General features: G+C 48.4%; 1 protein-coding gene across 1 annotated transcript in view; it reads right to left on the bottom strand.

Moving 5' to 3' along the window:
• LOC144141273 (aspartate aminotransferase, cytoplasmic-like) overlaps positions 1-27230 on the bottom strand; it is a 101211-nt gene extending 73981 nt beyond the window's left edge. Inside the window, exons 1-3 of the mRNA XM_077672851.1 lie at positions 27040-27230; positions 11463-11644; positions 11272-11380 (exon numbers count right to left, since the gene is read on the bottom strand). Of these exons, the coding sequence (XP_077528977.1) occupies positions 11272-11380; positions 11463-11644; positions 27040-27148 (400 nt within the window). The 5' untranslated portion in view covers positions 27149-27230. The remainder of the gene's footprint in view (positions 1-11271; positions 11381-11462; positions 11645-27039) is intronic.
• Between the last annotated feature and the right edge of the window lie 736 nt (positions 27231-27966).

Below are 27966 nucleotides of genomic sequence, written 5' to 3'. Positions count from 1 at the left end.
CCGGGAACCGTTCGCGGCGTAATTCACGGCATCGATTAAGGCACTACGCAAGATCAACTGCACACTATTATCACTACCACGGGACCACGCATCATCAGCGCCCGCATGCTAGGAGCCTCAAGCTCCGCAGTCATCACCTTTGACGGTCTGCACGTACCCTTCTACGTCAAGGCGTACGGAATTCTCACGCGATGCCGCCCTTACCGGCAAACCATCCAATGTTGCTCCGTGTGTGGGGAACTCGGACACCGTCAAGATGTCTGTCCGAATCCTGACACACCAGTCTGCGCGCAGTGCCACGTGAAGAATCCCGCCGCCGACCACGAGTGCGTGCCGACGTGTAAACTCTGCGGACTTGACCACCCGACAGCGAGCCGAGACTGCCGCAAGAAGCTGCGGCCACCACCACCTCCTATCCGGGTCCGGGAACGAGGCCTCACATCGCCCGCAACAGCAGGGCCACCAGCAGCGGCAAGCCCCAGGGACTCCACAACCACTGCACCCGGCCTCCCCGCACGTGAGCTGGTCGGCAGTCGCCGCTGTACCACCCACTGCTTCAGATCAATTCCCACCCCTCCCTGCATGTACCAAGTCCCCACCCACCCCTCCCACTGACCCCCAATATGCTAAACTCGAACAGGAAAACGCCCAACTCCGCGAGAAACTCGCCGAAAACACTAAGAAATTCGCGCTCCTCGAAGAGCACATAGCTCAGCTCCGTGCACAAATTCCGCTGTCAACACAACCGCCCCAAGACATAATACAAACCACTCCAACAACTGAAAGCGCCCCCCTTCCAGCTGTCGTTTCACCCATGATTGAGGACCTCAAACGCTACATCCACGGACTTGTTTCGGACCTGAACGCGAAAATTCAAGCGGTTGACACACGCGTTGCCGCACTCGAAATTACCCAGAGGAAAAAGCGCGTTGCCGCACTGGAGATTACAAAGAGGAAAAAACGCAAGAAACCCAAACAAGGCGCTCGCCCACATCCCACCGGGAGAACAGTACAGCTCAAAGATGATGGGGACACCCCCTTCCTCTCCGCCTAAAGTCGCCACCCCACCGACCACCCTCATATGGCAATGGAATTGTCGCTCATACCGTAGCAAGAAATCATCACTCCTTCATTTCACTCAACAACACCGACCCGATATCATCGCTCTACAAGAAACAGACACCACCAACGTCACCCTCAGAGATTATACCACATACACTACAGACACCCTTGCCCGCACCGCCATCCTCGTACGCACCGATCAAACAGCCCAACAACACACCCTCCCCACCAGCATCGATTACACCTTCGTGGAGGTCATCCCCCGAAAAAAGACGCACTCAAGTCTATTTGTCCTGAATATCTACAGCCCACCCGCTGCTCTCCTGTCAGAAATTGACAAGCTCTTCCGAGAAGTAAAACGGCGCACTAAGGGACATAAATTATTAATACTAGGGGATTTTAATGCCCATCACATGATGTGGGGCTACCATCGAAACGATCGAAAAGGCATTCAACTTCATGACGCAATTCAACAGCATCGTCTTCATTTATGCAACAACCCAAACACACCCACGCGCATTGGAAACAGCGTCTCCCGCGATACTTCACCCGACCTAACCCTAACTTACAACATCAAGAATGACGAATGGACGTGCCTAGACGAAACACTAGGAAGCGACCATCACATTATACAACTCCGAATCGCTCATCACAAAAACGCCAGGCAAAGAATTGGTACAGCCAGACTTACTGATTGGAAGGCCTTCAGAGAAGACTCGCCTACTAAGTCAATCCAAAATATTGAGGATTGGGCCGCTGAGATTATCACGACATTCGCCAAGCACACAAAAGAGCTTCCTCTTACCGAAGACAATCCGGCCATAGACAATCACCTCAAGCACTTATGGGACGCCAGAAACGGCCTTCTGAAAAGGTGGAAAAGGCGCAAGACCAACCGGAAACTACGCACTCGTATAGCCTTACTCACACAAGAAGCAGAAGAATATGCTCGACAACTAAGCCAGCAAAATTGGAACCAATTCTGCAATACGCTCCAAGGAACCCTCGGCACCCGGAGAACTTGGCACCTTCTCCGTTCCCTCATGGGCTCCAAAGAATCAAAAGCCACGACTGCGCACAAGCTTAAAATATTAATCCACAACCACCCCGGAACAGATGAAGACCTGCTGCAAGAGCTGCAGAAATCATTCGAAGCTCAGCCCACTACACAGGTACAGCCGCCACTGCAGTACACCGGTCAACCGAACCAAGAACTGGATACGCCTTTCACCATTCAGGAAATTGAAGCCGCGATACACGGCCTAACAAGGAACACCACTCCTGGACAGGATAAGATCCCCAACAAACTTCTGCGCAATCTGGACCCCATCGCCCTTGAAAATCTGCTCGCATATATGAATGAACACTGGATGAAAGGAACTCTCCCGCCACAGTGGAAACATGCTGATATCACGCTAATTCCCAAGCCCGGAAAACCCCTCACACTCAAAAACCTCCGTCCCATTTCTCTCACATCGTGCGTGGGCAAACTCCTTGAGCATATGGTTCACAATCGTCTCGCCCATTACATAGAGGACAATAACTACTTCCCAACCACCATGTATGGATTTCGGCCCCATCTCTCTACCCAAGACATCCTGCTGCAGCTTAAAGAAGACATACTATTGAAACTCTCGAACAATCACAAATATTCTATTGTCGCACTTGATATAAAAGGGGCATTTGACAATGTCACGCACCAAGCCATCCTACAAGGGCTAGCTACTACCAACTGCGGGCCCAGACTTTACAGCTACGTCGCGGCATTTCTTAGCAACCGAACCGCCACTGTACGCATCGGCCATCTGCGATCCGACACTTTTTCAGCAATTCCCCGAGGAACACCTCAAGGCTCGGTTATTTCACCCCTACTCTTTAACCTTGCCATGAAGGACCTCCCACCCCTGCTCCAAGATATTCCGCATCTCCGACACGCTTTCTATGCGGACGACCTCACGCTATGGACACCCACTGGATCAATTGGAGATCAGGAAGAGGCACTTCAAATGGCAATTGACACCGCCCAACGATATCTCCAATCCAGAGGACTGGAGTGCGCCCCCGAAAAGTCTGGTTTACTAACGCTCAGCAAGAGATCTACCCGCAAGACCGCACACAGTATACCAGAACCAGAATTATACATAAATAATCACCCTGTCCCTAATGTCCCTTAGCTTAGGATATTGGGCCTCATTATACCTAGAGATGGATCTGGCTTACAAGCCCTACCACCATTACAGCGTACACTCAACCAGCTCATGCACATCATCCGCCGCGTCTCCAATCGTCGCTTCGGACTTCGTGAACACGACACCCTACGCATGGTCCAAGCCATTCTCATCAGCAGGATAGCGTATGGCACGCCATACCTAGCCCTGAGACCACAAGAAATACGGAAACTCGACGCCACCATATGCCAGGCCTACAAGACCGCTATTGGGCTACCAATCAGCACGGCAACCAAAAAACTTTTGCAGCTAGGGGTCCACAATACCTGGCAGGAAATACAAGAGGCCCACCACGCATCTCAGATACGCCGACTACAGATAACGCCCACGGGAAGAGCAACACTTCTCCGTCTACACTACAACGTCCCACCACGAGAAGATGAGAAAATTCGAATCCCAGCAGACATTCGGCAACACATCCGCGTAGCCCCCATACCCCGAAATATGCACCCGGTTTTCAACAAACAGCGGCGGACTGCACGAGCTCGCTTGATTCATAAGAACAATCACCATTTACCATGCACTCGGTACACAGATGCATCGCCGTACCCTCATCAGAAAGCACATGCAGCCTGTGTCGTTAGCACGCAAGGCGCAGAACTGGCAGCAGCGACCGTTTTCACCACTTCCATCGAGACTGCTGAGGAGTGTGCCATCGCCCTTGCCGCTACAACAGGCGAGGAATTTCTTACAGTTATAACCGATTCACAGACCGCCTGCAGAAACTTCCTCATTGGCCGCATCTCTCAACCAGCACTGCACCTTCTACGCCAACTAAAAAGACTACCAGAAATTAACATCCTCTGGTCACCCGGCCACCAGTCCCTCGAAGGGAACGAGGCGGCACACGCCGCTGCCCGTGCTCATACACACCGGGCCGTTACCTCAGAGGGAGAAAACAATGACCGAAGCGCCTCAAAGCCAGCACCAATCCATACATACACCGAAATCTTATCCCACTACAAAAACGACCGCCGTCGCTTCCCGCCACCTCATGCACAACTAACACGCGACGAGGAAACCACTTTCCGGCGCCTCCAAACCAATTCGTATCCCCATAACACCCTACTGAACGCTATGTACCCCACCCAATACCCTGCCACCTGTAACTTTTGCCCTGTTGCTGGCACCCTATACCACGTGGTATGGGAGTGTCAACGGACCCCCACTCTAACCCCAAATCCCAACCCTACCTATGAGCAGTGGGTGGAGCAGCTGACCAGCTCCGAGCTCTCGGACCAGCGCCGACTGGTGGAACGGGCCCGGACGGCCAGCCAGCTCCAAGGCATCTTGGAATAAGGATGCCTCTCACTGGGTGGAGGCCCTAAGAACATCCTCCTGCTCATTACTAAAATAAATGTTTGTCTCTCTCTCTCTCTACAGATTCCCTTTGCTAATGTCAAGACACATTTCCGGAGCATCACACACGCTATACGCAACCGAAGTCGGCAGAAACGGAAGTGCATGTAGGCACTCGAGAGTTCAGATCCCCGTGGCAAGCCTCTTGCGCTTCCATATTTTTCCCCAACCAAAACCTGTGGCTACTAGTTATGAAGGAAGGAAACAAAAGGCTAGGTAAATCGGAGATGTAATACGCCTAATTCCCTGTGTTATTACCCTAAAACACCGTCAGCGTTACACGTTTAACGATCTCCAATTCAAAGTGACAATGATTCAGGCCTCAGAAATTGCAGTATCGAGACGCACTGGACTACAGTATATGTAGATAAAATAACGGTGAGAAACGCCAGCGCGTCAGCGCTTGCCTATGGAAGTTTTGTAAAGAACCTTGTTATTTACAGAGATGCGCCTTGTCGCTTCCTCGGCGTCGCAGCTTGGCTTGTCCTGCTGTCTTTGCCCATAGCAACGGCTCAGGATGCAATGCGGGAATGAGAATCTCCTCTGTGCTCTCGTACGGCCCGTTGATGAAGTAAACTCGGTGCTATCTGTCGACATCTTCACGATACTCCGACATCACGAGACTACGCTATGTTTAATGCGCCTCGTATTTTTATAACCTATCTAATACAAAGAAACAGTTCGCTGTTCAATTTTGAAGCCGACATTTCTCTCGGCCAAAAGTCTGGTTGGTGTCCGTCGAGATGTCCGGCCCGGGCTCATTTTCACCGATCACCCGCTGCACACCCGTCTCCCTCATGTTGACCATTGGCCACCTTGACTCCGTACCCTTCCCCGCTCAAGCCAAGTGTTCTCGAGGTCTGTCCATAGCAATGCAGCTCGGGAACCGTAAACCCACCGTTGTGCATAGCAGCCATTAACCACAATGGGTGTCAATCAACAGTGCCGCTGTCTCTGGCTTTAGTCGTCCACAGGAATGCCGCCGGTGTCTTTTGCCGCCATACAACTGCGATACGCGCCTTCACTTTGTCCCCCGGCCGTCGTTGGGCGTGGTAACGTTCTTGTGCTTCCTTTTTGGCGATCCTTCTTGTACATACGGACGCGCCGACTGTGGAACAGGGCTTTTGTACTCCCACGGTAGCTTTCCCCAAGCGGGCGTAACAGTTGTTAGAGGCGCCGGGCGATAGGGTCAAGCATCCCCTCGCGCCACTCTGCTCGTCGCCATCCGGCTGCAAGCTTTTTGTCGCCTTGGCTTGTTCGTCGGACGCTTCACACGTGTGCGAGCCGGACGTTGGAAGGCATTCCGTAGAGAAACCCTACAGCGGGTGTCTCTGCGGCCAGCAGACTTCTTACTGACAAACGCAAAAACAGCATTTCCACGAAAACTAGTGAAAAACGCGCTGTGAGTTCGGATCAGAGAAGGAAACGATTGAGACACAAACAACAGGCATGGGCGACAGTATCCGCCGACGCCACGGCGCGTTAGAATGGGGGGATTTGTTGAATGATTGAAGACAAAAATTTTCTTCCCCACCAAAGCATATATGACCCGGCCCGCTGAAACCGCCACCCCGGCGAAACAAGCGATACGTTACTGCTGTCCGAGAGAACCGAAGCCCCAATTGCAGACGAACAGGGTAAACGGGGTGCAGCGAATTGAAAGTCGCGGGACGGCAGCAGAGCACAACGCCAGTGTACAGCGGTACTGGCTTCCGTGTAACCGGAGCAAACAAACATCGCCTGTTTTTTTAAAGCCCACGTTGACCACCAAATGAGCCGTCTTTTTTTCCATTTGAACCTAATCCACAAACCAAAACTAAGTCAGATAAATCCCGGCCAAGAAAATCCCGGCAACTATCCCTTACAAAAAAATTTTGCCAAGGAAATAGTTGAGACAATGCCCTGCAAACGTGTACGCAGATCTTACTTGGTATGGAAAATGAACCAGACCCTGTTGTGGCACGGATCAAAACGCGTCTAATTCATTTGCCCAATCGGATTTTGCTTTTGGTGTGACTGCGCTGTTTTGCTCGTTTTTGCATAAATTGTTTTTGGTTTTGAGAGCTGGCTTATCAGTTCAGAGAGCAATGAGGAGATCTGCAAATGATCTGCCGCCACGCGTCTACGATAACGGGAACGGAAGTGAACAAAATGAAAGTGAGAGATGGGATACTATCATTTTATCTCGTCTCCCTCGTCCTTACGGAGTAACTCTGGTTATTATTATTGTTATTGCTCCCATATTTCCCATTTACATACCTAACAAATTAGCTGCCGCTTGCAAGCCATGGTAAGCCATGAAATATGATATGAGCAGGCTTCTTGTGAAGCAGTTTTTAAATTTATGGCAAGGCAATGAAGAACTTTATGAGTGTCTTCAGGCGTGCAAAAAAAAAAGAATAACATACGAAACCATTAAAAAATAGCTGCTAATGCTGCCAAGAGGACTCACCGGCTATTCATGTATAGTTTTACTATCCTTGTAGCCCTGTTGCATGTTTATTGCCTTTTTGCTTAAAACTCTGTCCTACCATTCTTGAAAGTCAATTGCAATAAAGTTTTCATAAGAATGCCACACCAACTTGTCTGTTTCGACTGACTACGAGCCAAATCCGAACTTATCCTTATATTGCTCAAATTCTCGGCATAATTCTTAATTACTTGTCGCTATGGATTTCCCCTAGCTGACATGTGAAACATGTCATTTAATAGTTTTGACAGCATTGCCTTTAGGTCCGGTTCCAAACTTTCGTTTTTTTTTTCCGCAAAGTTTCCTGAGGTGGATTCGGCTCATTTCGAAAAAAAAAAAACCCCGCCTCAAATAGCTACCAAGCCCACGATTCATATGGAGGCGCTTTAGAATGTGTGCGAGGGGAGAAGAGATGTGGCGCGGTCAAGGGGGGGTATGGCCCAAAAAATTTCGGGGGGGGGGGGGGGGGGGGGGCTCTCTGCGTACGTCCCTGTTATGAGGCATAAGCAAAAGTTCTGTGTTGTTGAGTTCGCAAAATTCCTTTGGTAATTATTTATTTTTTATTTTCTATTCCCGGTACTTAGAACTCCTTTCTTTAATTATCCCTGTTTACGCATATGTGACGTTAACTCAAATAAATATGCATTACACTGCAAGTGTGCGGCCTTACACGACTCCTCCACGTTCATGATTTTCTATTCGCGTTTCCCTCATTCTTTTTATGACCTTCATTTTTTTGGGGGGTAGGAGGGAGATGGGTGTTACGCATATTTTTTTACTCCTTTCTTTAATTATCCCTGTTTACGCATATGTGACGTTAACTCAAATAAATATGCATTACACTGCAAGTGTGCGGCCTTACACGACTCCTCCACGTTCATGATTTTCTATTCGCGTTTCCCTCATTCTTTTTATGACCTTCATTTTTTTGGGGGGTAGGAGGGAGATGGGTGTTACGCATATTTTTTTTTTATTTGGTTAGCTCGTTGTCGTATTGTTTTTGTTTATTTCTTGCGTTTCTCTGTTTCTCTGTCCAACATTTATATTCAGTCACACTATTGCCACGATGAAGCGCGTTTACTCGACCAATTATACATTTTATGCAAAGGCAAGGCGTTACAGGGTTGCAGCTATTCGAGCACTCGGCATCGAACACTACCTATTAACAACCGATCGTTAGGGCACAAAGTCCCAGATGTTTCGGGCAGACTGCGTTTTATGGCATCCAAAAGCGGGAAGCATGAAGGTCATGGTGTATACCTGCAGTTGTTTATTCCATAGCCGTTCTTTTTACAATCCGTAGAGAGGAAGGACCTCAGCTGCTGCAAGTGTTTTCGGGAACGTCAGCTGGCATAAACTTGTTCTGATCTTACTTCTCTAAGATCGCAGCTTTATTGGTTTACTATGCCCCATGCAAAGCACAAGGAATAGACCTAAGTTAAAATACAATGGGGGCATTTTCACATTCCTACCAGCGCCAACGAAACGAGCGACAACAAGCGAGAGGCCACCTGCGCCCGCCACTGCAACGGCTTCTCAGGCCCAGTCGAACGAGGGCGAGAGTAAACTTTCAAAAGTATTAACGCCCGCCCGATTTCATGCGGGTAGCCAGTTGTCCCCACGCCAGCATGAGTAGCTTTTTTTTCGCAGCGTACAGGGTTGCCGGCATGTCGGCGCGCTTTCCGGCATCTCCCTCCCCAGGTCATCGTAACAGCATTTTAATAAATACGCTTAACCATCTCATTGTGGCTGCACCATATTTAAAAATGCTTTTATTAATAGCGAAACTGCTTAGCAATTAGTTCTCGGATCGTCACAAAGCCCCGTTTACCAATATAAAAAAATTACGTCCACCTCCCCTCGCGGGAACCCTGGTGTGATGCGACGCTGAAGGGGGTTCCATTGGCGTCGCATCAAGCAATCGTCGGGTACGGCAAGAGAGCAAACGCAAGCGCAAGCACGGACGACCGTCGACTGAGAGACCGGCCGGAGCGCGGCACTCCGTTTCTATGCGCAGCGCGCCCGAAGGAGAGACCGCGGAGAGAGAGAGTACTGCAAATGCGCAGAGTGCGCAGCCGCGCGCAGCGCGACCGCAGATGTTGGGAGAGAGTGTTCGCTATTGGAGAGAGGAGAGGAGGTGAGCGGAGGAGAGACGCAGCTGTGCGGACGCGGACGATGGACGCACGCAGGACAGGGCCGCCGGCAAGAGATGCTCCTCTCAGCGTCGCATCTAAAAAAAGAAACCACCGGCAGGATTCGAACCCCCGGCTGGTAGATCAACGGGCTTGAGCGGGGGACACTTGTCCGTCCGAGCAATCCGGTTTCCAACGCGGGGCGTCAAAATATCTAGCAGAGTGGATGCGCGGGGTAGCGGTAGACGCGGCAGGTCAGCCGGCAGCCACACCGGTTCTCGTGGTGGAGACGCGTCCGGGAATGCGTGTGTTTCCGCTCGTGTGTACGACCCTTCAGTCAGTCGTCTTGTATACCCACCCGGCTGGGACCGTGAGCAAGTACCCGAGAGTCAAACGGCTTACTCCCTCACTCTGACGATGGAGAGAGGAATGACGCCACCTGCTCGACAGAGGACACGTGATGGGGTACACGTCGCACCTGCGAGCGCCTAGCTTAGGTGTGCGCGTCCCGTTCGTTCAGTTTGCTTCTTCGATTTGCTTCTTCGCCGTTATAGCAACAAAGATGCAGTAAAGGTCGTTGCGGCAAATCGGCTGCGATCGTGAACCTAAACCATCGTGATGGTCGTGGAGGCTGCGTACAGCTTCGCTGCCTTCCCGTCTTGTGGGGTAGTGTGTGCTTCCTTCATTTTTGGGCGCAGCCCTTCGTCACCCGTTCGTGGGCTGAGCCGCGTCGCCGTCTTCGTGACCGAACGAACGGTGCTGGACCGACGAGTGCAAGGAAAAGCAAACGATGAACGAAAGCAAAGGAGGGGAGTGTCGCGAAATCGGGAGGGGAGCGGTTCGCCGTGGCGGCGCGAGCCAGCGCTCTCCGAAAGTGTGCGGTGGGTTAGAGCAGGGGGTGGTATGCTGTGCCCGCACGAGGCGCTCGACGGCGTGACACCTGGTGAAAACGTGACGGGGGCGTGCGCGTGACTATGATGCGCGTTCACTTAAGACGCACTTCGCGGTCAGTTGCTGAGACGCCATTCGAGCCGCCGACGCAGAGGCTAACCATAGCTGCCTTAGAGAAAGCCCACGAGTGAGTGCTGCCTTTGCGCACTGCTGCTGCGCCCACGTCTCGTATTAGGGAGTATCGTAATCGCCAGCCATTTTTTTCTGCATTAAAAATGGGCCTACCAAACCATCGATGTATACAGGGCTGAAAGTCTTGTGTGTAAAATGAAATGCACTGTTTAACATATTTCGACACGCTTTCTTTAGGAGTGTTTATAGAGAAGTATAAGCTGGTGAGTTATATATACTTATATAGCGATGCAAGTTTTCCCATTAGGTCAATGCTAATTGAAGCAGTAAAAAATAAAAGTCTAAGCACTTGTTGAGATGCGACTTGTATGGTTGGTAACTGAACGTCTTCATAATTCATAAATATCTACCCCACTTTTTTTGCACCACCCTGCTGTAGAGAAAATCAACTACCCCTTTGTAGAAATTACAACAATTGGATAGCGAATCTTTTCAAAGTCAAGCCACACACAACACAAACCAATCCAGAAACCACTGGACCCCATTTATGTATCATGATTATTGTGGTGGCAACGCAATTCCTACCTTATCTGTAGAAATCACGTTACGGGGTCAGAGGGGTAGCTGATTGTGCTCTCTAGTGCTTTACTGATACGGGCATTCCATGGCTTTCCCTAGCGTGGAGCCATCGTCGTCGTTAGACAAAAAGGTGCATTTTCATTCTAATTTTGCATGTCCGGGCGCCCCTCTCCAAATAAACAGTGGCTCTACCATGCCGAAATAGCGCAATCAGGCAGACGTCGGCTTCATAACAAAAGATACGTAGGTCCGATTCTGTGCACGTGCGATCATCGTTGTCATTAGAGAAAATGGGCTCTCCCGTAGTGCGTTTTGGATGGACAACAGATGGTGTCGGTGAGAGGCTGACAGCTTCGCTTTTTAAAATAAACGCTGTGTTCCAACGTCGAGGCAAAAAATATATTCGAAACATACTTACACCAGGAAACACTTGAAATGTACGCAGTCGTAAACTTGCCATGTCTGACCATCAATTCGGCACCAATCCTTAGCGAACCGCTTGAACCCAGGCACTGCACACCTACGGCCTAAAGGGCAAAAAATGTAGTAACCGCAATTCAGAAATTGGAAAAATACATAGAGAAATTGCAGGGCAAAAGTTGCGTGTACCCTTCCGTTTTTGATTGCTTCGTTGTCCTGACCGAGCAGCAAACGGACAGCTGCCTTAGTGAAGTCCTCTGAACCAAGGTGGTCGCTGTACTCGTGGTAGAGCGTAGTGTCCTCGGCCATCTGCTTTTCTACTTTGCGAACCACCGGCAGAACCCATGGTTTGCCCTCCTCTGTTCTGTAAGCTGCAAAACACAAATCAAATCATGTTTTTTTTTCAACATTGGTACAGCGTCGACAATGTTGACGGTCACTCTGGGAAAACGCTGTAGAGACAGTTTGACGAGGCCAGAGTGGCGGTGAAACTGCGACAACTTTGGTCATAAACAATACGTCAAAAGTTACACACATTTGATTGATTGGTTGATTGATTGATTGATTGATTGATTGATTGATTGATTGATTGATTGATTGATTGATTGATTGATTGATTGATTGATTGATTGTAGGGTTTAACCCGCCGACACAACGCAGGCGATGAGGCGCGCCGTAGTTTAGGTCAAGAGAGTGAATTGCTGGGCTAGTTGGTTCATAATGTTCAGAAAAGGGGAAACCAGCGAGCAGAACGCAGGACAAGAGGAGGAGGCACACACACAACACCGCTAGTAGTTTAGGGCTCCGGATTAATTTTGACCACCTCGGGATCTTTGACGTGCGCCCAAATCTCGAACGCACGGGCGTTTTCGCTTTTCATCTCCATCAGAAAAGCAAGTTATACAGAATCAATGTTCCAGTACACTAAACAATATTTCACCAATATTAATCAATCACTTTGATATCCAACTTTACAAAATGTCAAACACATACCGCACAAAATGCCATTCTTTGGGAGAAAAAAAAAAAAAAACATTGTTGCTACAAACATCTCTGTAATTTGTCGTTGAAAATTATAGCATGCAATTCTTTGCGAGTAATAGCGGCACATTCAGAAATATGTGGACGTAATCGGTTAAGCATCACGGGTAAAATGTTGTCAGCCTATTATAAAAAGACAACAGTTTTCAAACTAAAAACCTGCCCCGTATCTGCTCACGTAGCTGCATATGTCGTCGAAAGAGAAATGTGAACTTTATTGGTGCAAAAAGAGGGTGTTTGCATAGGCTCGTGTATTGCCCCAGTCCTGAGTGACTTGTTCTTAGCAAAGTGTGATAGGCAGATTTCTTCTCGCCTTGAGGGCAGCTCGGTTGTGAAAATATGCAGATATGTGGATGATTTCCTTGTTGTGTTAGACCAGGTTGTGCCCGGTGATACAGATAATATTGTAGGTCATGTGCTACGCACGTTTTGTGAGTGCGCAGGCGGTCTGACATTCTCGCACGAGTTGCCTGAGATGGGCGTTCTGCAGTTTCTGGATGTGCGCCTGCACCTGGGCGGTGATCGGCCGTGTTGGCAGTATGTGCCTCGTAGTAAAAAGGGCATCCTGCCCTACCAGTCAGCCCATTCCAAGCTGGTGAAACGTGGCATTGCGAAGAACGTTATGAGGACGGCGCTCACCAGGTCGTGCCAGCATAAAATGCAGGCTAGTTTGCTTGAGCAAGCTGAACGACTGAGAGCGGCAGGTTTTCCATCAGAAGTTGTGTCCTCTGTGGTGGAGAACCTTGTCAAGGATTTGAAAAGTGACCGCTTGCCAGGTTCGGAAAGCCAAAGGCAAAAAGTGCCTGTGGTGGCTGTTCCGTACGTGCATCAAGTGTCCCACCGCCTGAAAAAGGTCGGTGGGAAGTGCGGTGTGCAGGTTGTATTCTCTGCACCTGAGAAGCTCTCCAAGATGCTGCGTAAGGTGAACAACCCTTGCACAAAGCCCCGCTGTGACACGAAGCACAAAAGTAGGTTTGTAGATTGTGCGATGGGCGCAGTCTACAGGATCCCCCTGTCGTGCAAGAAATGCTACGTCGGTCAACCAGGCAGGTGCCTTAATATAAGGCTGAAAGAGCACCAAGCGGCTGTGAAGGCGCAGATGGGGGCTGACCACCTAGCTGATCATTGCAGAATGTGTAAGGATTGCACTCCAGATTTTCTGCACACGCGCATCCTGTACAGGTCATCCTCGCAGATAGAACGAGAAATTTCTGAGGCCTTCATGATAAACAGAGAAAGGGAAAGGTGCATCAGTTCACCATCCTTGGCACTGTCTGAAAAAGAAATCGGTTTTTTGGAGAGAGGGAGCAGGTTGTGCACGGGTGAGGGGTGATAGCCGAACACACGTGTAAGTTTAATTTACGCCGAGTGATATTGGCGGGCACTGTGAGGTGGCTCTGCTATATGAGCAAGCGTGACGAGTGAGATACTATTTTATTTCATTTGGTTTGTGTTCACTGCTTTTTACCCTTTCCACGCTTCATGTACATATAGCCTTTTCGTGTTTCTGTTGCATAAACTGAGTTGAAGTTCTAGCGTGTGTTTCGTCGCCTCTTTTACCTCTGTCTCTGTTTAGTGTTCGCTAGTACGATGATTTCCTTAGTCTGGTTATTGCTTTTTAAGCAATATCTTGCTGCTCGAAAACAATGGCACGCATCCACAATCGCGACAATGCTGCTCAAGTAATGTGTCCCTGCTTCTCCCGAACGTTATAGTTAGAGAAATAGCGGAAGCGCTGGAAATTTTCAAAGCCGGAAACGGATGCATTAGTCAAGCATCAATTGATTTATCGGCAAAAGAGATTGCTTATTTGCAATGCATCCCTTTAGTATGAACGACCAACTAGCCCAACGACGTACCTGATTAGACAGACATGTTCCGTCAGCTTCAGCACCTCAAAAGAATTTCAACTATGCTGCCAAAATGCGTCAGACCGAAAACATTGCCCTGGAATCAAAATTACGCTTGCACCCTGGGAATTTGTCTTTGTTGGCTGCAGGATTGTAGGGACGAGTAGAATTAAAAACCTTGTGGCGGGTAGAGTAACAGTGTATTATGTCACCTGCACTTTGCGTATTTACTCATAACCAACAAGTAAATTTACGAGTTGTTACAGTGCGCACTGAATGATTGATTGATTGATTGATTGATTGATTGATTGATTGATTGTGGGGTTTAACGCGCCGACGCAACGCAGGCGATGAGGCGCGCCGTAGTGGAGGGCTCCGGATTAATTTTGACCACCTGGGGATCTTTAACGTGCGCCGAAATCTCGTACACACGGGCGTTTTTGCTTTTCGCCTCCATCAGAAAAGCGGCCGCCGCGGCCGGGAATCGAACCCGCGACCTCGTGGCGCACTGAATGAAATGAAAACAATGAAATGAAATTAAGTGCCTTCCCCCTAAAAATTGTGCAATGTTATATAAAATGGCATTTATGCATTCTAAAAATACACACCCTGATAATTGTTCTTCAGCTAGGATATACCTTTAAGATGATTTCTGAGTAATCGCACTAACCTCAACGCATCCCTAAAATGTCAAATGGTGCGAAATAGAATGCTTTATGGTATCTAAAAAAGGCCAGCAGAAGGAAACGACCTACAATGAGGGAATAAGCGACTGAAATCTATACCTATAAAAAGAACTGCCCGGTACACCGACCGACCGGCCGACCAACCGGCCCGACCGACCGACCCAGCGATGTCAAATTCCTTAAAAACTGTTTCCTCAAAAGCCCGTTGATTTATTCAATTCGTTTTTGCTTGCAAATGATGGCCACATAGTTGTTCGAAAACCAATTTCAGGACTTTCAGAACAATCTTACAGAGGGGCGAGCGGGATTTCTTCAATTAAATTCACCGGGACATGAAATTCAGTTCAATTTTCCCGGGTTCACATAGCGCTCGCCATCTCGAAACTTTCAGCCACAACGCGCCTCCCGTAGGAACGAATCACGGGTGGAATGTTGGGCTAGTTGGTTGGACGATACTGGGTACATTTTACTAGCGCAAAAGACGGACCACAAGAGTAAGAAAATAACAGGACAAACGCTAGAATTGTGTAGCGTTCGTCCTGTGATTTTCTTACTCTTGTGGTTCATCTTTTGCGCTAGTAAAATGTACCGACTCGCGGAGGAGCCCATATTATTTATCATAAATCTGTTACTGAGTAGTATCTTTGATACTTACTGAAATAACACTTCCCATGGGTATGTAGTGGTTTGAGTGCTCCACTTTGGTACAATTTGTTTCGGTTGTTACAGTCGTTTCCCATTACCACACGGATCCTGGAGGAGCCGATGATTTGTGAGGAGGCGGGAATTCCTAATTTTGTGCAACTTCGTGGTGAACTAGCAAATTATATTAGGTACGAAATAACTGAACAGGTGTTATAGCGATTACTGTCATTAGTATAGTCGCCCACCCGGGCATCGCGGGATGCTCGGGCTAGCGGGCTATGATTAAATGTCGATAGACTGTGGTCGACGTTACCGCAGTCATACTCATAAAGACATCGGTCGGAGAGTGCCACAGGAAATGCAAATGGGGTGGACTCCACTCGACCCCGTAGACTGTATTTTAGCAACGTGTGCTTGCTTTTATTCCCATATTTTTTTTGCTTGAAAAACTCGTTTTAAAGACAGGATGCGTGGGGAGTCCATCCGGCAAGAGCATTTCAGCGGTTCTGGCAATTGCGCTAGCGTGACTCACAGGAAAACGCTGTTTTTAGTTTACGCTCTTTACCTCTGTGTCAAGAAACCTAGAGCCCCGGAAGGACACGCGCGTTTCTCTGCGCCATTCAAGAATAATTAACCTATTTTGCGGTCAATTTCGTATTTTATTTACAGTAAAACTGAATGCGAAACATGAAAGTGGTACTTTAAGAAGTATTACTGCCATGCGAGTGCCACAGAACACTTAGAAAATGCCAGTTCGAGTACGTTTGCGGGCCCAGAATCGTCAAAAGCAACGGAAAATAGGAACGCGAAGTCATGATTTTTCGGTCCGTCCACATTAATACAAGCTCTTAAGCTCAGCCCAGGATGTAAAGGTTCTTAATTTCCTACCGTTTATTCCATTTCTGGTATTTATCGTGTCCACATTTTTAACATCAATATGTGTTTCACAACTTAATCCCAAATCTGTATATTACGATGGGAACTTAGTTCTGAGCAGTCGGTCTTCTCGCGTTTCGTCCTGATCCAGTGGTACTAAAGTGCAAATTGTTTAAAATATTGCGAAGCTATAAACACACACCGATGATAAATAAAGGCTACAAGCTCTATCTGTTAGATTATTTTCTCTATATAGAGACGGCGTGTCCCGAAACGGACGGGACAGTTAGGTCCGACGCAAGAATTCCAAACAGGATTGGGAAGCAGTTGGGTACTGAAATAATGAGGAAGAAATTGGCGTGATGTAAACCGCCATCTCTTGAAAACAAGAAGTTGAAGAACGAGCTCTCTCAAGAACGCTCGAATCAAGCTGACAAGAATCTGCTTCGCTCTACAGACATCATTCCATGCTTAGACGCATACAATTTCGTATACAGCATATGGCCGTTAAATATCCCACATGTCTTAATTAGGCACAGCGCTTTGCACCGAGGTTATACGCACACTTCCAAAGTAGCCCTCAAATGCTGCTCCCAGAGAAAAAAATGCATCAGCGTGTTTACGCAGGCGCTGCTTGCAACAAAAGACTGGAGGTCGAATCCGCCCTTAAAGGGACACTGGAGTGATATGTAAACATTGCGGGATTACGAGCGCAAATTGTAGTCCGGAGTCCCCAGGCCATGTTTCGACCACTCTGGGCGCGTTTACGCGATTTTATTTAGTAGAAAAATTAATTCGAAAATGCTGTCCTCCTCTCTTTACGCTCGCCCATTTTCTGTGGCGTTTTCGTGTGACGTCGGGAGGAGCCGAGCTCGCAATTGGCTGCGCTACTGCAAGGCTCCCCGGCCTTCAGACAGAGTCAGTCGGCCCAGCGTTTCGTCCGCCGGCCGCCGACGGGTCGTCGCAATTTGTTCGCTCAGTTGAAACGAAGCCAGGACACGTTTGTGAATGGAAGAATGTGCCTTTCTTTACTTGGTTAGTTTGTACACTGTATCTAGCTCCAAGTCAAGGTCGCTTCCCACAAGCGCTGCACAAGCGCCCATGCGACGCTTCGCTGACTGGTACGCCAGTAGGAAAATATAAGGCCTCTTGAAGGCGGGAGAAGAGTCACCGAAGTCAATATAGGTATAAGGAAATAAAATCAACTGATATTTTTACCGTACAGCGTAAAACTAGGGCGCGGGAAGCACTTTTTTGCTCTGGGCGTACAAGCACAGCGGCCAGCAGCACGACTACGCATCTGCGAACGCTTTTCCGTCTAAGAAATGCAATTGCTAGACGTGATATATTGTGGGACTTGGGGGGTGCTTACTGCACGAGCACAGAACAACAAATACTCACCTAAGCTGCTTGGAATGCTAAATATAAATAAAAGTGTAAACTGGTTGTACATTATATACCTTATATTTCCGAGGTCGGCTGCGCTCGCCTGCGGCCGAGTGGTTTGGAGCGCTAGATATGTCGTCGCAAGCGTTTTGCAAGTCACAAGTTCGAATCCCCACGGGTACGCGCTTGTTTTTTTTTTTTTTTTGTAAGTTAACTTTTTCGTTTTCCGCCGATGTTTTCTATACTGAGTTCACCTTTTTTGGGGCCACAAGATTCATTGCTTGACGAACTAGTTCACAGAACGCGCGCCGGCTGGCACTGGCGCGCTAGCGAGTTCTCGTTGGCGTGCTGTTGCCATAAGCACCGACTGCTTGCGGGCAGCGGGCACAGGCCAGAATCAACGGACCCTTGGCCTGGTGCGAACACGCTTTTTACGATACACGCAGGAGTGAGGCAAACTCCAAATATGGGGGAAAAGCGCATGGCATTTGAGCGTCTGCGGGGACGCGGAGGGCGTCCATGCACTGCGTAGGCCTCGGCTAGTGAATGCTACGATTCCAAGCCGTCCTGGGAGGCTTATCTTATGCATTTTACAGCCGACAACATGGCAGAAGCGCGGTACGATGATTACTGAGATATTGAGAATGCCCATCCAACAACGCCATCGGTTGTGTTTTACAGAACCGAAACCGAAACTTGTTTGATTGCTGACCTTGGGTATCGTCCAATCACGGTGCCCCCTCCTCCCAACGTCACAGCCTTAGTTGGTGCGGCCGCCGCAAACCGCGCATAGTAGTTTTTCTTCTTTCGCGCTTTGTAAAATAATTACCGATTTGTCAACCGGACAAACGATGAAAAGTGTGCTAATTTGAGCCAGTATACGCAGTGCAAGCAAAAACGGGAGCTTGACAAATTCACTTCAGTGTCCCTTTAATGTGGGCAACAAAACCATTCAGTGAGCGTATTAGCCCTGAGATCTTTCAGTGGCGCCCCCTGGCTCTGACGTCAGCTTAGGGACACCCGCCGCTGTCGTCCGCTACACTCGCGCCGCTGTCGTCCGCGTGGGAGGGGCAACGGTGTCTGTGCTAGAAATATGCTTTGGTGCATTTAAAAAGCGTATTTCCAGTAGTTAAGTTATTTTGCAAGCCTCTAAAACCTCTGAATAATTTCAAGCTACATCCCGCACAAGTTTGCAACACCAGTCGAGAGAGAGTACTTCCTTCAGAGCATCGGTCAGAAGACCGTATGTAACACCCTTATTAGCTCATTTGCGAGGTTCAGTGGTCAGAGTTTCTCGATAAGTATTCAAAAGCAGTAGGCTTCGCTAAAGTATTTTTGGAATGCTCTTATGAAGACTACACAGTCTAATGCTACGCGCCAAGCAGCGGGTTCCCACACGCTGATCGCAGAGCACGAAATAAAACGGCTGTCTTTTGTTTCTTTGGCTGTTGTTGACAGATCAGATGAATGTTTTTTCGGTGCCCAACGCATTAAGTTTCTGCACCTTCACAAACGTTTTATTAGGAGAGCTTTGGGGATGTTTGGGAAGCTCATAAATTTCGAGTGAATATTTTCTTGGGGCTGTAAGCATCGAAACCGGCGAAAATGTCCAAGGAGCTCTTTATTGTTTTCCAACCCCCTAAGGCGTAAAGAACAAATCGTGGCCAACACGGGATGACGTTCGATGAATGTAAGAAAATTACTCTTACTCTTTCGTTATGGACTCAGAAGCCCGCCCATGTACTAGCCAGATTCCACTGCTAAACAAAGTTTTCCTTGCTCTGCCTCCTCCTCAAACCCTCCTGACTGCAGTTTTACTGTAACACATATCTGAATACTGTGAAGATTTCACAAAGCGGGAAATTACTTTGGCAAATTTTCCGAAGCATCCCTCCAGGCTTCAACAAACATGGTGTTACGGTATTTTTACATTGCACGTGACTGGGTTTGCTCAATAAGCCTCCATTCTGGTTCGAAGCCTTGTATAAAACCAGCCCACGCCTGTGCACGCAGTACGTTATTTGGAACTGAACCTACATTTTTCGCCCCCCATAGTGCATGTAGGCATACATTTGTGCCATGACAACGTGAGGTGATGTTTTCGAGTGTTCGGCAAGGTTGCAAAAGCTGTTTTACGTTACATAGGATTAACGGGAATCGCAATGACTTCTGCTAAATCCGAGATCTCCGGACGCCTGGAATTTGTTTTGGTCTCACATTTACGCTGTTGTCAGCTACCAGACTCTCGCTGTTCCCTTTGTTCTAAAGATAGCTGAATACAGAAGCTGACGCCTGGCTCCGACTCTTCGCACTCCGCATAGGACCGGCTTCGCAGGAATTTGGCGACGACGGCGATGTTGTTTCTTCGAGAGCGGTGTCAGAGTATACTTTAGATCTCGCCTTCAGCTTTTGTATGCGGATGTAAGTGTTTTATTATGATAAAAAGTTGCGCATACGATAAAATCTGGTGCGGACGAGCATCAAAAGCCAACCGTGCACAAAGAAACAGCAGGGAGAGAGAACCCGAGGAAAGCAGATGGCAAATGCGAGAATCCCTTAGCCAAAGTCACGGAGACCCACTTTGCAGCGCCGCCCGTGGTCGCGCTCACCACCAATAAGACTGGCATCAATGTGCGTTCCGTCTTCCGTCGTCTTCCCCATCTTCACCCGCCCCTACTCTAAAACGGAAGCGACCATTCGCAGTTTTAATTCGGTCATTTGTAATATTGTTACGCCGCCTACTCATGGTTTCTGATGAATTGTAGAACGAGTGGACCTCTCCCTGTATTTAAACACCGTGGCCTCACGAAGCGCACGTGTGGGACATGGGGAGCCTACTGGCGGCCGCGAAATGCGGTGCTGGTTGACAGAACGCGCCTGCGCCGAAGGCCAGGCGAGGGCGCGCGGCGCCCGAAAGGAACGACGTGCCGAGATCGTCGGTGGCCGCCTACATTACAGGGGAGGGGAGGGGGGGGGGGTTGGGAATTTGGGGTGTCTGGCTAGCCTAGCTAAGGCCGTCACACCTCCATGTGGCTTTCTGCACCCAAAACCGCCGCAACAGAACTGTGTACCGTACGGGCAACTGACGACTGGGGCATTTATGCTTTCGGATAACCAGTGCGCAACAGAACAGCCTAAACGGGGCTTTCTGAAGGTTGGTGCTCTTGCGACGCTTTTTAAAAATGTTTTGAGGATCCTATAACAAGGCAAGCTGATTTAGTTTTGTTTTCGAAGTCCGCTTAAGCTCAGCGGGGCCTCAGGCAGCGTATACGCTACCTGTTCTTGGTTTTTCTACGTTGCCAAGAAACAGTGGCGTACACATGATTTCAAATCGAGGTAAAAAAGGAAAGGAGAAGCATGAAAGGACGAAAATTTAAAATGAACAGCAACAAAACCGAAACTAGAAAGCCAAAGACAAAACTTTTTCCAATAAAAAATATCGCGATGATGTGGTCTACGTGTTTTGTTACCTTTTTCCCCAGTGAAATTGCGAAAAGGTTCATCGTCATTGTGACAGTACACATATAGCAGCCACGTATAAATAGTGCGTGCTTGAGAGTGGTACCAAAATAATTACTGGTAGTCATTATTTCATGATAATCCAGTTTAGTGGCTTTGTACCCCCGCTGCATACGGTAGCATCGGAAGACCGCACGAAACGAATGCATTCACTGAGTCCGGTCACTTAGAGCAAACTCATTTCGAGTTGAGTGTGCAGACACAGACGCGTGACACAGATACAGACGCGGGCACGGCAAGGATCTATGTTTTGCCGTGGCCACAACGTATAATATAATTGATCAAGCTCTTCCACTTACAAGCAAGCGTTCGTCTTTAATAGATTTTTTTCTGCTCCCCATACGACCAAACTTGTCGTGGTCGATCTGGCGGTAGGCGGCTATCACAGATCGCTCGTCGAAACATTTACTTTGCTTCGCCTAAGCAGGTTAGACAATCATTGTCTTATGTAGCGTAAGCTACACTGGCCGAGGTTGAGCAGTTTCGCAATGCAAGCGCGAGGAGCATTGGATTGGATTGGATTGAATTAAATGGGATTGTATTGTATTGGATTGAAAATCCAATTGGAGTACGGGTGTGTAGAAAATTGGGTCTGCACATTCGCCAGTCTGCGCATTACCGAGGACTGACGTCATTGCCGCGGCATACGCACTGGCCCCGGCGCGTGCCCTGCTGTGCGCCTCCGTTGCGCAGTAGCCAAGTCTGACGCTGCGCCGGAGCCGCTTTATAGCCGTTTCGCGTGGCTCCTGGAGAGCCGTGCTGCGCATGCGCGAGGAGCAGTTTCTGGACTGTACTGGATCGGACCGCACTGGACTGGATTGATCTGGACTGGACTGGACTGGATTCGATCGGCTTGGACTGCTGAACGTAGCTCACGCTACGTATATCCTGACATAGCCGGGCTACGCCACTGCTAATTTTTTTGATATTACAGTAACGTACTTCGTCAAAACATGGCAATATTTCGCAGCAAGGAAATTCCCCCTGTTCTCCCCCCCCCCCCCCCCCCACGGCAATATTTCATTCTACGAAATTTCTGCTGGTGCTGCACGATAGCAGTTGATTAACAAGCCGCATCGTTTCATGGCACTAATCCGCGCGGAACACCAATGCTGACGGTGTGACTGCGCTTTGAGGAACTGCAGAAGTTCGTACGTGGGAAATGTTGCAATGGGTAAGAGCAGACCATGCCGCTGCTTTAGCTGCCCAGCCTGTTCGGCGCACTGCGCGCATCCACAATACCCGCCGAATTTACCTTTTGGGGGACGCGAAGGAGTATGATGCCGTTGCCTTTGCTCGCGCGATTTGCATAGCCGAAAGGCAAAACTGCCTGCCGGCACCAGAAAAGCCGAAGCACGAACAAAAACCGCGCTTTTGCGCGCATCCAAACCAGCCTCACTGTAGACGCGCCGCGCGCCGGTCGGATTGTTTTGCCAACCAGCCGCCCGGCCGCAAGGAGCACGTGGGCTGGCCATGACGTAACGGCCGTCATGTGACGTACTCCGGGAAAGGTCCATTGCGCAGGTGTGCTTGAGATAGCTGGATGACGCAGAAGAAGAGGTTGCTTGTTCGCGACTACAGTCAGTCATGCTGAGCGACCGCTTGCCCGCCTGAAATTAGAGCTTTTAGAGCACACAGTCCCACGAAAAGTGTTAGCGTACGCTATTTTCTTGCGCCGTTCGCACTGCGCTTGCGCTGGATGCAAAGTTGGTATTGCGCTTAGCGCAACGCGGACCCACACTATTACAGCCAAACAGCGTGCGGAGGCTAAGGCGCTTGCCCATCCCTGTTTTACTTTACGGCGGAAAGTAGAGGGGAGCAACTCAACGCATTCTTCGCTGTTCGGTGAGCCGGAATTTCACTTGCAGAAAACTTGTTTGCTGCTGGCTTCTTAAAAACGTCACTTAGCTTCGCTGTTCCTCTCGCGGTGTCTGAAACTAACGCGAAATCGCTGATTGCCCGAAGGAAGCTTGTCCACGCTTGCATCCGGAGGTATCTGCGCGCGCGTATGTGTTTGTGTGCTGTTGACGCGTTCACTTCACGATGTAATGCGATGGATTGCTACTGCGGGTGAACTGTACTTACTATTTTCAGGTTTACTTGTCACTAGCGGCGGCTCGACCCCCCACGGGGTATCTCCGATATGTGCGGCTAAAAGCCTTCTCGGCTTCCTCCAGGAGGAGGCGACTTGCTGTTCGACCTCGCAAATCACGGGAAATGAGTGCCACCTTTACGACGGGCACGAGACAAATGGTAGCGTTTTATTTTTGCGCTCCAGGCTCTGAGTTCAGTGCGTTACGTGGCGTTCGGTCAAAGAGGGTTTCTGGATTGTATTGAGTAAAATAAAATGCATACGCCAAACCCGATCTGTTGTATCCATGCGTTGTGTACGATTGCGAAAAGTACCTCGGGTATTAAGTGCTTCCACTATATAGTGCTGATGTAGGAGGACATTCATGTCAGGTTATGCCCATTTTGCATTGGTTTGGGTGGTGGTCAAAAATTTCAGGCGCTCGTTCGGTCAGATGAGGGAACCGCTTCGCATTCGGTTCCACAGATGGCGCACTAAGTGTTAGCGCAACGCAAAACTGCCGAAACGCTGTTCTAACACTTTTCGCGCGTGTCCTAACACTTTCGCGCGTACGATAAACTCAACGTTTAGAGTGCGCAAATACACAAAATGCTATACTAAAATCTTTCAATAAGCCGTTGTTCCCCGTGCGTAACAATTGTGCTGAGGTGCGGGGTGCGAGGGGAACAATATTATGGTTTGTTGCTTCGGCATCGCAGAAATCCTCAGCACTTGGCGGAGAGCACAGATCTTAACAGCAATGCTGTTTAGGCTGGTGGTTAGGCCGGCGAACGTGCGCAGCAAAACCTCGGCCAGCGATGATGTCATCGCGCGCGCCGGCACCGCTTCACCGTAGCTTTGCCTCGCAGGCCGTACGGAGGCCACGCATGCGCAGATGCGGAGCTGCGCCGTGACGTCACCAGGGGTATTTAAAGGAGGTCCACTCTGGCGCCGTTGCAACAGAACAGCAGGGTCTCGACGAAGGATGTGATAGGCGAACAGAACCATATCTTCACTCAAGAAGACGAAGCGCGCCGCGAGAGTCGCCGTGCTGCTACTGGAGAACCGATGCGACGACTTTAGTCCAAACCCGAATATAGCACAGGTGAAGGGAATATTTTTGAAGTTAATATTTGCGTGGCAGTGGCTCGAAGTACAACCACGCAAAAAATTCCCCGCATTTTCCCGAGGGGAAGAATGTGAAAGTGCGAATGCACGAGTTGAATTTGCGCGGTTCGGTAATGTTCGCGAAAGAGAGATCACACACACACACACACACAGCTACAAAGAAAGAAAGATGCATTTATTCACAGACACCTATTTGTGTTGTCGTTGTACTTGATTGCTAGAGCGAATCTCAGCTTTGAAATTTCGTGTCAGTACTCCTTTAAGCGGGTGCATTAGCCCTTCTCATGCCCGATTCTTGGCCAATCCCCCAAGTGGGTATGTGCCATGTTAGCGGCCAGGCAGCGCGCGCCCATCTCCCCCCGTTGCCAAGGAAGACGAGGAGATTCCTGGCCAATCCCCCACGTGGGTATGTGCCATGTCAGCGGCCAGGCTGCGCGCGCCCATCTCCACGTGCGCGGACATCGCCGGTGGACGCAGGTTCAGGGTTGCTTAAGAAGTGCATTGCACTTAAAAACTTGGCCGAGTCACCAAGCATAACAACGCATAAACCTACGAACCAAGAATAAGCTAAGTGGGGCCGCTAGCTTCGCTGTTTCCCCAGTTTTCGCGCCACTAGTACGAAGATGGCCGAATTTATTTTGATGGAAGCCATTACGACAAGGTCTTGTCGCATCTGCCGGGCTATTACCAACAATTTGCATTTATTTTGGCTGACTTTCGCTCAAAAGTATTGATCGCCGTTTCGTTTTGCAACTTCAGAATGGGTATAAGAATTGCCAGTCTTTGGTTTGCCAGTGTTGTATCATCCTTGCTATCGCCGCTTAAGGCCAGGTGGGCGCGTACAAATAGATATGAGGCTAAGGGCGACGATGGAAGTGGTGTTGGTGGTAACGAAGCTTTGTATACCTTTCTCGGCATATACAAAAAAAAAAAATTGCTTCCCGCCCTGTACCGCAAAGCTCACTTTCAGGGTTACAGATGACATGTAGAAGTGGAAGTGCTAAAAAAACAGCACGTACGCAGTTTATAATAAACGAACAGCAGAATAAAATTGTTTTGTATATATGTACCAATAAATAACACACTCGAAAAAGCTTCAGTTGTTAGTCAGCGCTGTGTTAGTCTACTCCTCTGTTTTCCCGTTCTTTCGCGCTTTTAATCTCAGTAACAGCGCAGTTCTTTCCCTTTACCTTTTACAAAATTTTTGCTCCAATTCATTAATAACCCTTTAAGTTGAGCCGAGACAGCTTATGTATTATGACAGGGTAGGGAACGTTGTCAAACCCTTCAAAAAGTCTAAAGCAAACGTGCCGGTTTAAATATTGCCATCAAGATGAAAATCCAGTGTCTGAAAGAATGGAGCAAGTTGAGTGCGCCGAGGATAGCTTTTGGGGAAATCTTGTTGGTTAGGATTAAATAATTTTACCGATGATAGAAACTTAGCAACATGAAAGTAAATGATATCACACGACATTTCTTTGCAAACGCACGTCATGTAAATGGGCGGCAATTATGATATCCTCCTTTTTTTTCTTTTCGACACTGGTGATTTCACGTTAGCCATTTTCATGAAACAATTCGTGCGTCCAAGTGCTCCTGATATATTAGGTAAAATGTACGATTCCTGAGCACTTCCTCATAGATGTAATCCATTCCACCTGAGGGTGATTTCTGTGTCCTGTGAATTAAACCAGCAATACGAGTGACGTTGAAAGAAATGGTAGTATCGCAAGGCTGTGGGAAATATTGCGTGTCAGAAAGATCGGTAACAGGCTCGGTAGTAAATACTGATTTCAATGATGAATCACACCCACACTGTTACAATCGTTGTCATTCATTTGCAATAAATTGAAATCAGACAAAACGAACGCTAGATGTGCGAAAAAAGCTTTCCCGCTGGCAGTCGTGCATACGCTGTCATTCGTACGAAGCTAGCAGAGAAATATTTTGTGAGTGCTCTTTACATCGCAGTCTTCCTGGCATCGTCGCCAATGACGTCCATGCCGAGAATGGCGGGGGTGCAGCAGGTGGTGCGTGAGTAACTAACGGTGAAGTGATTGTATCTCTAACATCCGAAGAAGTCGTTTGACCGCCCAACACAGAAAATAAATAAGACAGTACCTCGAATAAACCTGAAATGCGATATAGACCAAGAGACAGTAGTTTTGACGTAGCTCTAGTGCTCTCTATATTTCTTTGAGGACGGTGCATCACGCCTTCCCTTTATTGTCGGGAGTGTTCGCGGTAAGAAAAAGCCAGAATTGAGGAATGGGAATTGTACAGGCAGAAGTATTTGGTAAAGCAGCAATGGTAATCATGTTGTTGTTTATTGAAATATTTTACCTCTACAAATTGGCTGCACTGAAGGTTACCTTTGATGGCAATTGCAATTTAAACACTTTACCTGGACGCCAAAGAATTCCTGTAGCACCCAGAATTATAATTTACCAGCTGTTGGCTACCGTTCATTTGGTGGAAATGGCTGCATCACACAGCCACTACTTTTGCGAGCAAAAAAAAAAAAAAAGCAGTGAGACCGCAAAAAATATTGAAAAATCTCTTACCTCCAATACCAAGATCTACTTTTTCAGAAAAAGTGTCGGCTTTGTAGGCTTTCATCAGCGCGAACAGTTCGACAGGCGGAGCCGCTTCAACGCAAGAAAAGCGGGGCATTTCGTAAGACAGATGTACTGATACAAGAGCACAGATTTACGCAGCCGTTGCCCCGAGGAATTTTACAATGCTGAACAGACTATGAGCATGTGGACGTTCGTTGCAATAAACACCTGCGGCGTTCAGTGAGCCCGCATCCTCGCCAAAGCAGCTGCAAGTTAGCATATTCGGGCTAGGGCGGCGACACCGGTGGCGCCAAATGTAAAATATCCATGTAGCCTAATGGGCCCCCGTTCAATCCCGCTTGATTTTTTTCCCGGTGGATATTCGCTGGCGCTCTAAGCAAACCTGATCGTATCACGAGGAGCGTACAAAGTCTGGCGGTGATTGAAAAGAAGAGGTATTGAAGTATTCATTTGTTCCGCCCGTTATCGGACGAAGCAAAACCGATGGAAACAAAAAATACAATGCAAAAGATTGCGCATGAAAATGAAACATTTCAACTTTTGAAATTGAGTTCTCCCGCACTCGTGTCAAAAACAAAAACAAATCTAGACTATCTCGAAGGACACCGCTTTACCATCCCAAACATCTAGAGCGTTTATTTCAATTTGTGACGCCATGATTGGTGCGTCATTTTGTTTCTAAACAATTATGAAATATTATGCTTGAAAACAAGCACCATAATAATACGAACAAAAAGGCGCACCATGTCATCATTTTACATACTTGCGAGAAATCACTAGCAGTATTCAGACAATAACAGTCTGAGTGCGAAGAACACCCCTTTGTAGTTATAGCATACAACCTGCACAAATATTCATCTGAAAGGCGTACCGAGGAACGGAGGAGAGAATTGATCCTTAAGTCTTAGAATA

This window comes from Haemaphysalis longicornis, unplaced genomic scaffold (assembly GCF_048455015.1).
Source record: "Haemaphysalis longicornis isolate Haplotype H1 unplaced genomic scaffold, Haemaphysalis longicornis Haplotype H1 scaffold_6, whole genome shotgun sequence".
In the NCBI taxonomy this organism is placed as follows: domain Eukaryota; kingdom Metazoa; phylum Arthropoda; class Arachnida; order Ixodida; family Ixodidae; genus Haemaphysalis; species Haemaphysalis longicornis.
This window is presented reverse-complemented; position numbering and strand designations above follow the sequence as displayed.